The 14,195-nt window shown below is 38.7% G+C and overlaps 1 protein-coding gene across 5 annotated transcripts in view; it reads right to left on the reverse strand.

Moving 5' to 3' along the window:
* TTC17 (tetratricopeptide repeat domain 17) overlaps positions 1 to 14,195 on the reverse strand; it is a 125,628-nt gene that overhangs the window by 80,603 nt on the left and 30,830 nt on the right. For 4 of the 5 annotated variants that reach the window (XM_060176572.1, XM_016194637.2, XM_007537790.3 and 1 more), the window contains exons 6-11: positions 11,748 to 11,857; positions 10,577 to 10,721; positions 9,782 to 9,921; positions 7,666 to 7,826; positions 5,008 to 5,120; positions 1,679 to 1,825 (exon numbers count right to left, since the gene is read on the reverse strand). In XM_060176572.1, the coding sequence (XP_060032555.1) occupies positions 1,679 to 1,825; positions 5,008 to 5,120; positions 7,666 to 7,826; positions 9,782 to 9,921; positions 10,577 to 10,721; positions 11,748 to 11,857 (816 nt within the window). The remainder of the gene's footprint in view (positions 1 to 1,678; positions 1,826 to 5,007; positions 5,121 to 7,665; positions 7,827 to 9,781; positions 9,922 to 10,576; positions 10,722 to 11,747; positions 11,858 to 14,195) is intronic. The other variant, XM_060176571.1, reaches the window with a different exon arrangement.

Raw genomic sequence — 14,195 nt, forward strand, 5'->3', positions numbered from 1 at the left:
TCCTTGCACTTTCCACCATGTGTGCTTAACCAGCTGTACCACCGACCGGCTTCCCCAACTCCTAGGTTCTTAATTTTACTTGTATCAGGGTAAGGCAGGAACAAGCCAGTGGAACCACTGACATTTAAGGAGAAGCTAGGTTTGGTTTTCCAGGAAAGAAAAGCTAGTTTAGTCTCTAACTCAGCAATGATAATAACAGCAATAACAATGACGGTCCTTTGATGCTGGTTACCTTAGGATCACAGGGAAGATAAGCTTTAAAATGAAATCATACTGTGCATGGCAGATGAAAAGAGGGGAGAAAAAGAGTCAGAAAGAAGTGGGTCACTGATGACATCACTGAGCCGTGGAATCAATCAAGTCCTGAACTTCCTATAACATAAGGCAATTCTGTTTTAGCCAATTTTATGTAGAGATTGTGATTAGCACATGGAGGCACAGGAAATTTCTAAAACTAGCACAGATGACTCTTTTCCCATATTTTCTTGCATATTTCCCATAATCTCTTTGCAAAATGTCTCATTTGTCAAAGTAGAAAAAATAGAGGCTTACTAAATTTACATCTTAAAACTATGTAATTTAATCTGGGTATAGTTAATTCTGTTAGAATAAACACTTGATCAAATTCTGAAAATCTAATAAAATAAACAATACACTGCTCTTTTTAAAAATATTTCATCAATTTATTTTGGATAGGGACAGAGAAAAATTGAAAAGGAAGGGGAGGAAACGAGGGAGAGAAATGAGAGACACCTGAAACACTGCTGCCTTACTGTTTGTAAAGCTTCGCCTTGCAGATAGGATCTAGGGGCTTGAACCTGGGGCCTTGTGCATGTGTGCTATACTGAATGTGCCACTATTCAGTCCCTATTGTCTGTTATTATATTCACTGATTAACACACAATTCTTTCTCACCTAAACCTAGAAAAACATATTTTTTAACTTGTTAGTTTTTTCTTTGATTAGAATGCAAAATCCAGCAGAATAAGGAATTTATATTCTATAGTCATATCAGTAACTTGGTACACAGTTGGAAGTGCAATAAAACAATTAAACTGACTAAATAGTTAAGTATATGTACAGGTAAAGTTTATAAACTTTTTTATATTTATTTATTTCCTTTTTTGCTGCCCTTGTTTTTTATTGTTGTAGTTATTATTGTTGTTATTAATGTCACTGTTGTTGGATAGGACAGAGAGAAATGGAGAGAGGAGGGAGAAGACAGAGAGGGGGAGAGAAAGACAGACACCTGCAGACCTGCTTCACCACCTGTGAAGTGATTCCCCCTGCAGGTAGGGAGCCAGGGGCTCAAACTGGAATCCTTACACAGGTCCTTGCGCTTTGAGCCACTTGCGCTTAACCTGCTGTGCTACCACGCGACTCCCAGTTTATAAACTTCCTAGGGTTGGTAGTGATACTCAAGAGTTCAGAAGTTTTAGACTGAAATCAGGTGTCTACTGTTCCATTTAACTGGGAAGAAGAACTTAAGATAGATGATGTGTCTTACGTATCTAGTATCTAGCAGAATAATATTCCATTTAACAGAAGATCAATGGGTGTTTGCTGAACAAAAAATGAACAGTGACAGGAGTCATTTTTATCAATGAAGCTGAGAACCACTGCTTTAAGACGCCCTGCCAATCTGAGAAAACCCTGTCATAATCCTCTGTTAACTTACCCTATATGCATCAGAATCCCTGCCCCAGATCCACAGAACAGAATGGGCTACAGGAGATGACTGGATCAAATCACTGATACCACTCTGATTTGCTTGAACGTCAAAGTTTACAGACATCATACTGGAGGTTGATGAGTCTTCACCAAACTAGAAAATGAAAAATGTGATAAAACTGGGGGCCAGAAAGTAGTGATGATGAAAATTTAACTCAATCCCCCAAAGTTAGTGAGTATTCAAAATTAGAAAATCAGAAAGTGGGTTAATAAAAGAAATCAGATGTTTCAGTTGAAAGCAAGACAGAACAAAACAAGACCCTTGGGGCCAAGATGACCCAGCTGTCAGGTGCATGATTTGCATGCAAGAGGTCTTGGGTTCAATCCTGAGCATCACATAACATTATAGATAGATATGCTCTGATATCTCACCATTCTAACCTCTCCAACCTCCTATATTAATATATATATTAGTTAAGGAAAAACCATGCTGAACCAGCATTCTCTCACAATTTATAATGAGCAACTTTCAGTTTCTTCTGGAGGAGGTTTTTTGTTGTTGCTGGTTTTTGTTTTTTGTTTTTTTTTAATTTGATCACAGAGCACTGTTTGTGGTGACAAGGACTGATCCAGGAAAATCCCTAGCATGCAAATTCTGTGTGCTACCACTAAGCTATTTCTTTGATTGTGATAAGGTTAAGTTTAACAATTAGTTGACTTAAAAGTTTAGTTCATGGGAGTTGGGCGGTAGTGCAGCGGGCACATGTGGCGCAAAGCGCAAGGACGGGCGCAAGGATCCCGGCTCCCCACCTGCAGGGGAGTCGCTTCACAGGCAGTGAAGCAGGTCTGCAGGTGTCTATCTTTCTCTTCCCCTCTGTCTTCCCCATCTCTCTTGATTTCTATCTGTGCTATCCAATGACAGCAACAATAACAACGATAAAAAAAAAAAAGGGCAACAAAAGGGGAAAAAATGGTCTCCAGGAGCAGTGGGTCTGTGGTGCAGGCACCGAGCCCTTGCAATAACCCTGGAGGCAAAAAAAAAAAAAGTTTAGTTCATATTCTCCTTCTCCATCTAAAAGTATCACTATATTCTATAAAATTAGTATAAATAGATAGGATCAAGAGAATTTAAGAAAGGGCTCTTAAGGGTTTACATAGCTATCATTTGGGTTATTTGTTATACAATCAATCCCAAGTAAAAGTGTTATATATGAAAGGGAAACCAGGAGATGAAATAATAGCCTTTCTTGTGGTCCAGGAGGTGGTGCAGTCAATAAAACATTGGACTCTTAAGCATGAGGTCCTGAGTTCAATCCCTGGCAGCACATGTACCAGACTAATGTCTGGTTCCCTCTCTTTCTCTCCTCCTATTTTTCTTTTCTTTCTTTCTTTTTTTTTTAAAGATTTTATTTATTTTATTAATGAGAAAGATAGGAGAGAGAGAAAGAGCCAGACATCACTCTGGTACATGTGCTGCTGGGGATTGAACTCAGGACCTCTTGCTTGAGAGTCTAGTTCCCTAACCACTGTGCCACCTCCCGGACCACTCTCCTCCTATTTTTCTTATTAATAAAGAAATAAAATCTTAAAAATAATAGCCTTTCTTTAAATCAAAGTAAAATGTTTGATATTCTCACAAGACATTACAGATCTTGACTATTTCAAAGTCTTGTGGAAAGAATACTTGTTATTTTCAAAAAATATATACTTGATTACCTATGAGGGAGACAGAGAGAGGTCTTTTTTTTTTTCTTTCTTTTTTTCTTATATAGCACCACAGTACTGCTCAGCTCTGGCTTATTGTGGTGTGGGGGATTGAACCTGGGACTTTGGAGCCTCAGGCATGCGGGTCTCTTTGCATAACCATTATGCTATCTACCCCCACCATAGAGAGAGAATGAGAGAGAGAGAGAGACATCTTAGAACACTACTTAGCAAGCTCTGGAATACAGTGGTACTGAGGGTTGAATGTGAGGCCTGAAGCATGAAAGTCTGGTGTGCTGCTACTTCACATCTCCCAGTTTTTTATTCTTTCTTAATATCCAGGTTTTCCCCAGAGAGTTATAATTTTTTTTTTCATGGTTTATTCTCACATAGAAGGTATCATGATCACTTAGTTATTTTAACTGATTATTTCCAGTGTCTATTTTGGTAACACTTGAATTTTTTTTTCAACACCAAGGCTATATATAAGTGCAATTCCTCTGTTAATAAACTATTTCCCCCATAGTTTTCTAGCCAAAGGGTAAGAGACAGGGAGAAGAAAAGATAGTGAGACACCATAGCACTACGAAGCTTTCCCTCTGCATGGTGCTCGCCTTTGGTGGCTGAAGGCCTGAACACAGATCCTCACGCATGAAAGTGTGTACCTTAAGAGAGGGGTAAGCTATCTCCCAATATTACCATCAGTTACAAGCTGCTTGGTATTTACGTATATATAGGTTATTTTTCCCCAGTTGGACAGACTAAGATTGTTTTTTATGAGTGTTAAGTATTTATGTGTTCATATGTACACACACAAAAAATACACACATATACAAAGACAAAAAGAAAATGAGGGGGCTGGGCAGTAGTGCACCAGGTTAAGTGTTTGTAGTACAAAGTGCAAGAACTGACACAAGGATCCTGGTTTAATTTCCCAGCTCTACACATGCAGGGGGATGGCTTCACAAGTGGTGAAGCAGGTCTGCAAGTGTCTTTCTCTCCTCCTATCTTTCCCCTCTCTCAATTTCTCTTTGTCTTATCCAAGAAAAATTGCCCTCTAGAAGCAGTGGATTTGTAATGCCAGCACCTAGCCCCAGCAATAATCCTGGAGGCAAATACATAAATGAATAAATAAATATTAAAAAAAAGAAATGAGAAAAGATGAGAAAACATCACATAGAAATAGTGTTTAATACACAGTTTCTGTTGATCATAATCATTCTATTGGTGTTTTCTGCTGAAGGCAGCATAAAAGGACTGGTAACTTCAGGAAATAGTCTTTCCCAAATTTTAAATTGCAGGTCTTACTCTATTAAGTTAGGAAAGAGGATGAATAGTTTTGAGTTAAATTGTAATTAACCGTTCAATTGTAGCTCCTAAGGCAAAAGGGAAAAGAATCAAATATGTATGAATATACAAACACAAATAGCACTTTAGGAAACAAAAATGCTATTAATGGAGTCACTGAGTACTAGGTATAAAAATCTGTTATAAACATGATAGGTACTTAAAACCTTTACTGACAGTTACAAATTTTAGGGATCAAATATACAAGGAGTTCCAGAGAGGAAAAGCGTTACTTTTCTTAGACATATAAAGTTTATAAGAACTAGGTGAAGCCAAGAAGAGGACCTGAACATAGTCTACATTCTCAAAGATATCACCACGATGGTAGCGCACAGGTTGGTCCCACTGGCAATGTAAACTATGTTGTTGGTTGACCAGACGGCAGATCTGATGATTTCCTAGAATGAGAAAGGAAACTACAATTGATGAGAAATGTCAATAATGCCAACATCTCTTTCTTGGGGGCTGGGTGGTGGCTTACCCAGAAGAGCACACGTGTTACTATGCATGAGGACCCAGCTTCAAGCACCCAATCCTCACCTACAGAAGGGAAGCTTCACAAGTGGTGAAGCAACATTGTAGGTATCTCTCCTGTCTCTCTCACTGTCTCTCACCCTCTATAAGTAAATGGACTTAACTTACTCTATAAGTAAATAATCATTTTCTTAGTTTAAGTGCACAAGAAATCAGGTTCCAGCCCCTGGTCCCCATGGGGGAAAGCTTCACGAGTGGTGAAGCAGGGCTGCACGTGTCTCTTTCCCTCTATCTCCCCCTTCCCTTGAAATTTTGTTGTCTCTATCCAATAATAAATCAATACTTAAAAAAAAAAATTATGCCGGGGTACTTATATAAAAGAACACTCAAAAATGCTAAATTATTATATTGCTATATATTTTTAATTGCCACCAGAGTTATTGATAGTTGGTGCCTGCACAAAGAATCCATCGCTTCCGGTGACTAATTTTTCCTTCTTTCTTTCTATATTTGAATATAGAGAATTTGAGAGGAGAGGGTGAAATAGAGAGGAAGAGAGAGACAGACAGACAGACACTTGTACTCAGGCATCACCTCTAATGATGCTTGTCTCCTCTAGGAGGGAACCAGTGGCTTGAACCAGGGTCCTTGCCCGTGGTAACATGAGTGTTAGATAATTCCTACTGGCAATCTGGGAGGTGGTGCAGTGGCTAAAGTGCTGGACTTAAGGCATCAGGCCTTGAGATTGATCCCCAATATTGCATGTGCCAGGGTGATATTCTGATTCCCTATCATTAATGAATAAATATATATATATCTTAAAGAATTCACTAGGCAAATTTATCTATAGTACTACTTCCAAATACAGCATTTATGTTTTAAGGAAGGACATTTAATCCCACTGCAACTGTTAGCTGATGAGCTTAGGTGTTTTATTTCTAGGGTATCTGACTTGTGTCACTTGTGTAGGGTTATACTAAAGTGTGTTCTGATCTATAGAAACATGAGTCAGATTGCACTATGTTAAAGGTAGAAAAGCTCAATGGTCTGGGAGGTGCTACAGTGCACAGGGTGTTGAACACTTATGAGGTCCTAAGTTCTATCCCTGTCATCACATGTGCCAGACAAGGCTCTGGTTTTATCTCTCCCTCTCCTTCATTAATTGATAAGTACATTTTTTCTTTTTTCCACCAGGGTTATTGTTGGGGCTTGGTGCTGGCACTATGAATCCACTGCTCCTTGAGGCCATTTTTTCTTTCTATTTATATTTGATAGCAAAGAGAGAAACTGAAAGGGGAGGGAGGATACAGAAGAAGGGAGCAAGATAGATACCTGCAGATCTGCTTCAGCGCTCATAAAGCTTCCCACTACAGTTGGGGAGTGGGGACTTGAACTGTGTGTGTTCAACTTGGTTTCCCCCTGCTGCAACTCCCCTTTCTTCCTAAGGGAGAAGATTAGGCCCCAAATCAGAGCCACCAAATCAGAATCACATTTTTTTTTTTCCTTTTGGAAAGGGCAGGGGGGAGAGGAGATTGAGGTTAAAAAAAAAAAAAAAGAGTGGGAAAGGAGGAGAGATAGAAGGGCAAATTGACAGTGATACCACAGCACTGCTCCATCATCCATGGAGCACGCCTGGGGCAGTCTATGGTGTTCCTAAAGTTCCAGAGCTCCAACTCAGGACTTCACGCATGGTACAGAATGTGTGATACTGGGTGAGCTATCTCTTAGCCCCCACTCCTGGCTTGCATTTTTTTTTTTTTTCTTTTTACCAGAGCACTGCTTAGCTCAGGATTGTGGTGATACAAAAGATTGAACCTGGGATGAGAGTCTCTTTGCATAACCATTATGCTATCTACTCCCGCCCCCAAACAAATGTTTAATAAGGTAAGATTTGGTTTTTACTTTAGGTGCAAGTTTGTGAATTCTTTTTTACAAAAATTTATTATCTTTATTTATTTATTGGCTAGAGACAAGCAGAAACCAAGTGGGAAGGGGAAGACAGAGAGGGAAAGAGGAAGAGGGAGAGAGACACCTGCACCCCTGCTTCACCACTTGCAAAGCTTTCCCCCTGCAGGTGGGGACCGGGGGCTCGAACCTGGGTTCTTATGCATTGTAACAAGTGTGCTCAACCAGATACACCACCACTAGTCCCTGTGAATTAGTTTTAGAGAGGGAAGAAACCATAACACTGAAACTTATTTCAATGTGGTGGGGGTCAGGTTCAAGCCTGGGTTACACACATGACAAAGTTATACATTAGCCAAGTGAGTTATTTCTTGGACCCTTTAAATAAGAATCTTAAAAAGGAAGAGGGCTCAAACACTCAGGCTGGTATACCCACTATGATGGCTGTAGATTTTTACAAAAGGGGGAGTCACAAGTACAACTTTATAGCGTTTTCTGGCTATAGAACAGCTATGAAAGTAACCACTGTAACAGTAAACTTCCTAACTTGTCATCAGTACTTACCTAATTGTGCCTCTTTTGCCATCTGTGTCTCATGGATGATATTTCTCAAGATTTGCTCCTCCTGAATCAGTTTATGCTTTTCAAGGATCTCCTGCTGTCTGAGGTAGTGGTCATGCTGCTTTTGATATTCTTTCAACTCATTCAGTGTTCGCTGGAGCGATCTTAACATTTTTTTTTCAGTACCAGGAAAAAGTTACAGATTTGTGAATATTTAACATCATTTTAATGTATAGATTTGATTCTCTACAAAAATTTCTAGGCTCTCTTTCTTTTTAACATAACCACTGTATCACAGCTCAAGGGTAATGGGGGTCTGGGTGAGAGGAGGAGGAAATAGCACAGCATTAGAGCTGTGTCTGAGGCCCACAGAACCCAAGCTCAATCCATGGCACCACAATGTGCCAGAGCCAAGTAGTGCTCTGTTTCCCCTCTCTCATACACAAAATTAAAAAAATCTAAACATCTAAAAAAAAAAAGCCCAGAATATTGAGGATAAATAAAACTTGGAGGCAGAAAGGTAATATAAAGTTCTTCCCTTAAATAAAACTATCTTGCTTTAAAGGTGAACTGGACTTTTTGGTGCCAAAAAGGAAAAAAAGAAAAAGATTCATTTAACATACCATAAAACTACATATTTAACAACTCTATTTTCTTCCCAAAAGTTTGTACTAGTTCCACTGACATTCAAAATCTTTCTAGAGTCTTCCATTTCATCTTTTCCTTTGATTCTGCCTAAAAGACAAGGTTAGGAGTGAAGGTGATAGTATTTCACTCTCAACACTCTAGCTTCTTGATGTTCAGATTTTGGGACAAACCAAAGAAACTTTGCTTAGTAGGAATGTTCTCTCCTATCTGACATTAATAAATCATTCATCTATGGGCCAGGAGGTACCACAGTTGCTGGAGCACTGGACTTAAAATTAAATCTGAGATCTCTAGTTCCATATCTGGCAGAGTGATGCTCTGGTTCTTTCTTTTTCCCCTCTATTGGTCATTTGTAAATAAATAAATAAAATCTTAAAAAAAAAATAAACAAAAATCTGCCTTAATTACATTTAGTCACAAAAATCTTTATTATCTATTACACTAACATGTGGACATTGAGGAACTGTACAGAGTGCTTCACACAGAGCCAGCCTGGTTCTTAAGAGCAGAATACTGGAGGAAGCTCAAGTTCCAGACAGTTATAACAAAAACTAGGTATAATAAACATGTAAGCAAGTCATTTTTTCACATTTTGTTTTAAACACACTGTAATACAGCAAATACAAAAGATTGATGGGTTCCAAATCTCTAGTTAAACCTCTAAAGAATCTGGGGATGTAACTCAATGAAAAAAGGAATGCTTCATCTGAGAATGCCCTGGTTTCAAACTCCAGCACTAGGTGTCCCCAACAAAACCAAAGAAGCAAATAGAACAATTAATGTGCATACTGAAAATATTAACTGAAAAGAGCTCAACAATTTGCGTCTGAATTAAGTAGTTTCTTAACTGAAGCTACCATTCATGGTATTACATATAATTTCTTTTTAAGTATGCTACAAGGCCCAAGTAGACACGATGCATGAGTTACACAAATCTGGTCAAATGTGGGCCATATCATGTCTTCTCTTGTGAAAACAACATTTCCTCAATAAAGTGAAAACAACAACAACAACAACAAAAAATGCCTCTCAGCTTAACCGATAATAACAACAGCACAAATCTAAGAGTCGAAGTGGAGAAAGATCAAATACCGCACATTCAAGTTTTACTGACAGTGTATTTTCTGGAAACAAAAATGTAATCAATAGAATTGCTGATTATCTGACAGCACTTTCCCCAACTCTGACTTCAAGGAAATGACAGTGAAAAATTTAATATTTCAAATCACAGCATTTAATGTAAACTTTCTCTAGTTTCTGGAGTATATATTACTAAAGAAGATTCTTCTATATAGCGGTTGAATTGTGCTAGACTTTCTGGATTTGAAAAAAAGGGAATGGACTATAATAGTGAAGGGATGCTTTTACTAATTCCAATGAACAAATTAAAACTGATAATATCCTACTTAGATCTAATCTAAGGTTCCAACGTGCTAATGTACTGTTGTTTTTTTTTTTCTCTCCCAATTACCTATGTTGAGCTTCCAGTTTCTGCTCAAGTTTTTGTTGACAAAGGACAGCATGCTTCCTCTTTATAGCTTGTTCAAACCCAGGTTTGGCCTGCAATGCATGGTCATAGCAAAGCACAGAGTGGTTATACTCTCCAAGCATCTGAAGAGACAAACACACACACACAGAGACACACAGACAGAGGAAAACATTAGTGATGGGTCCGGCTGCTTCTGTACAAATCCTCTAGTAATTTATGAGATCATACTTATATCTCACTATGCATAGAACATAATTTTGTAAAGTGAACAAATCTTTGTAACATGATGTCAAGCTATAGGTCTGCTTACTTTGGAAGCACTGTTATCTAAAGAGTTGCAGTCTATAAAAATGATCTTTCTTCTTTTTCTTTTGTGCTAAGAGAGTAGGCCATTGATGAGCCACTACTATGTTTTTCCCCCCTCTTATCACTAATTTCTTTATTTCTATCTCCTTTCCTTAGTTTGTACTGAAAGAAGGGACAAAAAAATGTATTTTTTATTTTAAAAAAGAGAGAGACAGGAGCCAGGTGGTGGCATACCTGATTAAGCGTACACATTACAGTGCACAAGGACCCAGGTTCAAGCCCCTGGTCCTCACCTGCAGGAGGAAAGCTTCATGAGTGGTGAAGCAGGGCTGCAAGTGGCTCTCTAGTCTCTTACCCTCTCTCCCTCACCCCTTTCTCAATTGTCTTTACTCAATAGTAAATAAATAAAAGTATTAGAGAGAGTGAGAACAGCAACTGTTTTGGCTCATGAAAACAAGAAGTTGTATTTACTGCATATATGTTCCCCAAAGTATAGTAGCTGGTGAAGAAGTCACTGTCATCCAGAGCGGCATGGACCACAACAGCAGCATCAGCAGAGAAGTGTGCTCTGTGTAGTACATTTGCCAAGTTGACCAGGGCAATGTCTTTATTGTGCCTAAATGAGAAAGAGGTGGTGTAGTTAAATGTTAGGAAAGAAGCATGCACTCTATGCTTATGTATTAACTACTGAAAAAGAGAAAATTATGTTCAGCATTACTGAATTTAGGAAAATAACACTGATGTATATTCCTAAGTGGAAAAAACTTGCAATGTTCTGTTTACATTATTAATCCTACTTAATCTGATAGCTACCAATTCTGTGACAAAAATAAGTTCTAGCAGACATTTTAGGATATTAAAAATATTTTAAAAAATATTTATTTATTAACATGAGTAGCGAGAAAGAGAACCAGAACATAATGGACTGGGGATTCCACTTAGGACCTCATGCTTCAAAATCCAAAGCTTTATCCACTGAGCCACTTTCTGAGTCTCTGATTGTAAAATGTATTTAAGGGCTTAAATTTGTTTTAGTTTTTTCCCAGTCAGGGTGCTTGCATTCAATTTTAAGTGAATCAAGGAATCTATACTATGTATTCTTTTTTTCTTTAATGAAAAGAGAATATTACATATTCTTTCCTTAATGAAAATTGCATATATATTATGTAGTCATTACTTTGAGCTCTCTGACACACACACACACACACACACACACACACACACACACACACACACACACACATGATGGGGCTAATTTCTTTGAAGTAGGATAAAGGAAATGTAAGCACAGTGTGACACCTTTTACTGTTCTCTTTTTAAACTTCATATGAAATGAAGTTTCACTAAAATGAGAGACAGAGAGAGAGAGAGAAGCTAGAGTACCACTCCAGTACATGCGGTGCTAGGGTTTGAACTCGGGGGCTGAGCCATCCCAGCTCCCAATCATGACCTTAAAAAATTGTTTTTAATTAAAACAGTGCTGAGTTATGTGGATAATTAGGCTACAAAGAAGGGGAGGGGATGGAAAGATAGCAAATGGCTACACAAAATGACTTCCATGCCCGAGACTCTGAAGCCCCAGGGCCAATTCCAAGCAGTACCTAGATATTTATTTAGTATACCAGAAGGGAAGGAATCTTACCTGGAAGAGAAGTGGAGTGCTCGCATGGCGCATTCCACTACCTGATATGGCTCATTCTTTATTCTCCAGTAAAATGAAGCCATGTTATACAGGACCCATGAGGAAGAATTCTAGAGATTAAACACACACACATACACACAAAAGGCAATCAAACACAGCTGAAGAGAGTTTACCCTAGAATGTTCAAAATGAGCCACATTACTATACTTGATTCATAAAATCCAGATGAATAAGATAATCAGATAAAGCAGAGGGCATGGTACAACTCAAGAACACTAATTAAAGGGGATTCCTGGGGCCGGTAAAATAGCTCACTCAGACAGTGTGCGACTTTGCCATGTGTGAGGCCCAGGTTTAGGTCTGGCCGTGCACTGCACTGAAGGAAGCTTTGGTGTTGTGGTCTCTTTCACCTTTGCTCTCTGCCTTGGTCTCTTTGTCTCTGTCTAAAAACAGAAACAACAGCAAAGCAACTCCTGAACACCAACTGAGCAAGTTTACTGAAATGTGCTTCATTTATGTACATCTCTATGATGATCTCTTCAGTGAATGACCACCCTACACCCTAGGTTATCAATTCAATGGGGAGATAAAGTAGAAACACCCACTAAGTGGCTATGACTTGTTCAGTCCTATTTTAGGACTTGAGAAATTAGGGCTCAGCTTGCTTAGAAATGCCAGTTGCTCTAATAGGAAATTCCTGAAACTAACTTATTGCGAGATCTCTTATTTTATGAAATCATCATTCATTTTTATTTATTCATCACTGTGTATATATGAGGTCCTAGTACCGCATCACAGGATACTGGAAATAGAAGAAGACAAGTCTTCAGAAATGTCTTTCCATAGATATCCATAAAGTACCCTCTCTCCTAATCTATAAACAAACAAAAGCCACTATTAGTTACTTTCTCCTTCTTTTGAGCACAGCCGCCCCCCCCCCACACACACACACACAAGCTTGCCTTTAGGATAGCACGTACATCTGGTCACTCTTCAGTCTCTTGCTAGCACCACTCTCTTTGATAACTAGATAGATGAGGGAGGGCCTCAGAATCACAGTGGTGTTTTCTCAAACTTCACTCTCCTCTTAGGAGATCTCATTCAGTTTTGTGGCTATCCATATTCCCTAGTTATTATTCTTTATCAAATGTCACATGGCAAAATATAACTTCATACTTTTTCACATACCAATCCAGTGCCTCCTCCAACTTGCTGAAGTCAAAAATTGAGGAGTTAGCTAAGAATCCTCTTCTCTTATACCCTACATCTAGTCATCAGCTTCTAAATTTATAAACACACCTTTTAGGTAGTTTACATCCCTCCTTTCCCCAGTATTAATCATCACTAGTTGTAGAAGACTTCCCACTGAACTCCACATTCCAGCTTTGGCCCTCTTCAGCCATTTCCCACATAGTGGTAATTGTGAAATTTAAAAAAAAAAAAAAAAAAAAATCAAGTGGATTGTATCACTCCTTTGCATCAGCTTTTCAGCACATTTAGAATAAAATTCAAACTCCTAACCCTGGTTTTTAAAGTCTTTTTTTTTTTTTTAATTCTCTTTACATAGTGAAAGAGATAAAGAGGGGAGAGAGAGAGAGAATTAAGAGCATCACCCTGGCTTCTGCACTGCCAAGGATCTAGCTTGGGACCTTGTGCTTGAGAGTCTGACAGCTTCTCCACTGCAGCACCTCCCAGAACTCAATATTCAGAGTCTTAAGAGTCTGGCCCTCTCCCACTTCTTTGACTCGGCTATCTATATTTTCCCCCCTTGTTCACCAGGTTCTAGTCAGACTTGATTTTAGTCATATGTCATCTGTTACAGAATGAATGTTACAATTCAGATGTGGAAGCCCCTAATCAGCAGTGTCACTGTGTTTGAAAATAGAGCATGTGAAAACGTGACATGGATTGAATGAGGTCACAGGAAGTGGAAGAAATACCAGATTTCAATCTGCAAATCTCAATGTGCCAAGAGAAAAGTGGTGGGGCTGGGTGGCGGCGCACTTGGTTGAATGCACGTTATGGTGCGCAAGGACCTGGGTTCGAGCCCCTGGCCCCCACCGGCATGGGGAAAGCTTCACGAATGGTGAAACAGTGCTGCAGGTCTCTCTCCCCTGTCTTCTCAATTTCTGGCTGTCTTTGTCCAATAAGCAAATAAAGGTAATTAAAAAAAAAATTATAAAGAGAGAGAGAGAGAGAAAGTGGTGATCTGCAAGCAAGGAAGAAAAATTCTCACCAGGAGCTAAATCACTCAAAACTTTGATCTAGGATTTTCCAGCTTCCAGACTAAATAAATTAAAATAAACTAAAAGTAAATAAATTCCTGTTGTTTTAATCACCCTATTTGTGCCATTTTATGATGGCAGACAGAGCTGACTAATATATCACCAAGCTCATTAACTTTCAGAATCTTTAGTCTCATATGCTTCCTTTCTTCCTTGATTCTTG

This window comes from Erinaceus europaeus, chromosome 17, assembly GCF_950295315.1.
Source record: "Erinaceus europaeus chromosome 17, mEriEur2.1, whole genome shotgun sequence".
Classification (NCBI taxonomy): domain Eukaryota; kingdom Metazoa; phylum Chordata; class Mammalia; order Eulipotyphla; family Erinaceidae; genus Erinaceus; species Erinaceus europaeus.